The sequence below is a fragment of the Austrofundulus limnaeus genome, unplaced genomic scaffold, assembly GCF_001266775.1.
Source record: "Austrofundulus limnaeus strain Quisiro unplaced genomic scaffold, Austrofundulus_limnaeus-1.0 Scaffold3313, whole genome shotgun sequence".
NCBI classification, from domain to species: Eukaryota; Metazoa; Chordata; class Actinopteri; order Cyprinodontiformes; family Rivulidae; genus Austrofundulus; species Austrofundulus limnaeus.
In genome coordinates, this window is record NW_013955715.1 from 1 (window position 1) to 2,568 (window position 2,568).

The 2,568-nt window shown below is 53.0% G+C and overlaps 1 protein-coding gene across 1 annotated transcript in view; it reads left to right on the forward strand.

Moving 5' to 3' along the window:
- Positions 1-47: 47 nt before the first annotated feature.
- LOC106511837 (adhesive plaque matrix protein-like) overlaps positions 48-2,568 on the forward strand; it is a gene marked incomplete at both ends in the record, with an annotated part of 8,333 nt that continues 5,812 nt past the window's right edge. Inside the window, one exon of the mRNA XM_014000570.1 lies at positions 48-1,997. Coding sequence (XP_013856024.1) covers positions 48-1,997 — 1,950 coding nt within the window. The remainder of the gene's footprint in view (positions 1,998-2,568) is intronic.

A 2,568-nucleotide genomic window follows, 5' to 3' on the forward strand; every position in this document is an offset into this window, starting at 1 on the left:
CCCAACTTCAGTCCCACCTTCAGTCCCACTTTCAGCCCCACCTTCAGCCCCACCTTCAGTCCCACCTTCAGCCCCACCTTCAGTCCTACCTTCAGTCCCACCTTCAGTCCTTCCTTCAGTCCTACCTTCAGCCCCAACTTCAGTCCCACCTTCAGTCCCACTTTCAGCCCCACCTTCAGCCCCACCTTCAGTCCCACCTTCAGCCCCACCTTCAGTCCTACCTTCAGTCCCACCTTCAGTCCTTCCTTCAGTCCTACCTTCAGCCCCAACTTCAGTCCCACCTTCAGTCCCACTTTCAGCCCCACCTTCAGCCCCACCTTCAGTCCTACCTTCAGTCCCACCTTCAGTCCTACCTTCAGTCCCACCTTCAGTCCTACCTTCAGTCCCACCTTCAGTCCCACCATTAGTCCTACCTTCAGTCCCACCTTCAGTCCCACTTTCAGCCCCACCTTCAGCCCCACCTTCAGTACCACCTTCAGCCCCACCTTCAGTCCTACCTTCAGTCCCACCTTCAGTCCTACCTTCAGTCCCGCCTTCAGTCCTACCTTCAGTCCCACCTTCAGTCCTACCTTCAGTCCTACCTTCAGTCCCACTTTCAGCCCCACCTTCAGTCCCACCTTCAGCCCCACCTTCAGTCCCACCTTCAGTACTACCTTATGTCCCACCTTCGGTCCTCCCTTCAGTCCCACCTTCAGTCCTACCTTCAGTCCCACCTTCAGTCCTACCTTCAGTCCCACCTTCAGTCCTGCCTTCAGTCCCACCTTCAGTCCTGCCTTCAGTCCTACCTTCAGTCCCACCTACAGTCCTACCTTCAGTCCCACCTTCTGTCCTGCCTTCAGTCCTGCCTTCAGTCCTACCTTCAGTCCCACCTACAGTCCTACCTTCAGTCCCACCTTAAGTCCCACCTTCTGTCCTACCTTTAGTCCTATCTTCAGTCCCACCTTCAGTCCCACCTTCAGCCCCATCTTCTGTCCCACATTCAGTCCTACCTTCAGTCCCACCTTCAGCCCCACCTTCAGTCCCACCTTCAGCCCCACCTTCAGCCCCACCTTCAGTCCCACCTTCAGCCCCACCTTCAGTCCCACCTTCAGCCCCACCTTCAGCCCCACCTTCAGCCCCTCCATCAGCCCCTCCATCAGCCCCTCCATCAGTCCCGCCTTCAGTCCCACCTTCAGCCCCACCTTCAGTCCCAACTTCAGTCCTACCTTCAGCCCCACCTTCAGCCCCACCTTCAGTCCTACCTTCTGTCCTACCTTCAGTCCCACCTACAGTCCTACCTTCAGTCCTACCTTCAGTCCCACCTTAAGTCCCACCTTTAGTCCTACCTTCAGTCCTACCTTCAGTCCCACCTTAAGTCCCACCTTCTGTCCTACCTTTAGTCCTACCTTCAGTCCCACCTTCAGTCCCACCTTCAGCCCCACCTTCAGTCCCACCTTCAGCCCCACCTTCAATCCCACCATCAGTCCCAACTTCAACCCCACCATCAGTCCCACCTTCAGCCCCACCTTCAGTCCCACCTTCAGCCCCACCTTCAGTCCCACTTTCAGCCCCACCTTCAGTCCCACCTTCAGTCCCACCTTCAGTCCTACCTTCAGCCCCACCTTCAGCCCCACCTTCAGTCCCACCTTCAGTCCTACCTTCAGCCCCACCTTCAGCCCCACCTTCAGCCCCACCTTCAGTCCTACCTTCAGCCCCACCTTCAGTCTTACCTTCAGCCCCACCTTCAGCCCCACCTTCAGTCCTACCTTCAGTCCTACCTTCAGTCCTACCTTCAGCCCCACCTTCAGTCCTACCTTCAGCCCCACCTTCAGTCCTACCTTCAGTCCCACCTTCAGCCCCACCTTCAGCCCCACCTTCAGTCCTACCTTCAGCCCCACCTTCAGCCCCACCTTCAGCAGTGTGCCAGGGCACCCTGCAGCCACCCTGGCTGGGCCTGGCTGCAGGGGACAAGCCCACAGCAAGGCAAACTGCTGTTCCTTCCAGCTGAACCAGTACTGGTGACCCACATCACAATGAGGGGCATCAAACTTTAGATTAATTTCCTCCTCTGATGAACAGAACAAAACCGCAGATTCAAATATTTCACTTATGTCATAAAACCAATGCATTTAGGATCATCTCACATTGTCCAGTTTTAGTTCAACCTTTTGTGTTGGAGGAAACATCTGAAGTGTTTGTGTTTGTCAGCCTGTAACTGGACTCCACTGCTTGTTCAGAATTTACAGGCTGCAGTCTGTGTGGGAAAGAGGGGATGTGCACATGTTCAGCTCCTCAGATCAATCTGTTTCTCTTTATTTTGACCAGATCAGCTAAAAACAGGAATCTGACAAAAGCAGGTTTACAGTCATTTCACTTCATCCTGAAAGAATTAATTTTTTAATTCATCCAATCCTTTTGATTCCAGTTTGAAAGTGTTATCCTAAAGAAAGAATAATGCAAATATTTAGAGAAGTTTCACTCTGGTAAAACATGTTCAGCTCATCTGAAGGGCCCGAGTCCTGATCCAGTTTACATTCATTTCATGTTAAAGTAAGAGTTCATTTATTGTTTATAGTTTGAATGTTTGTT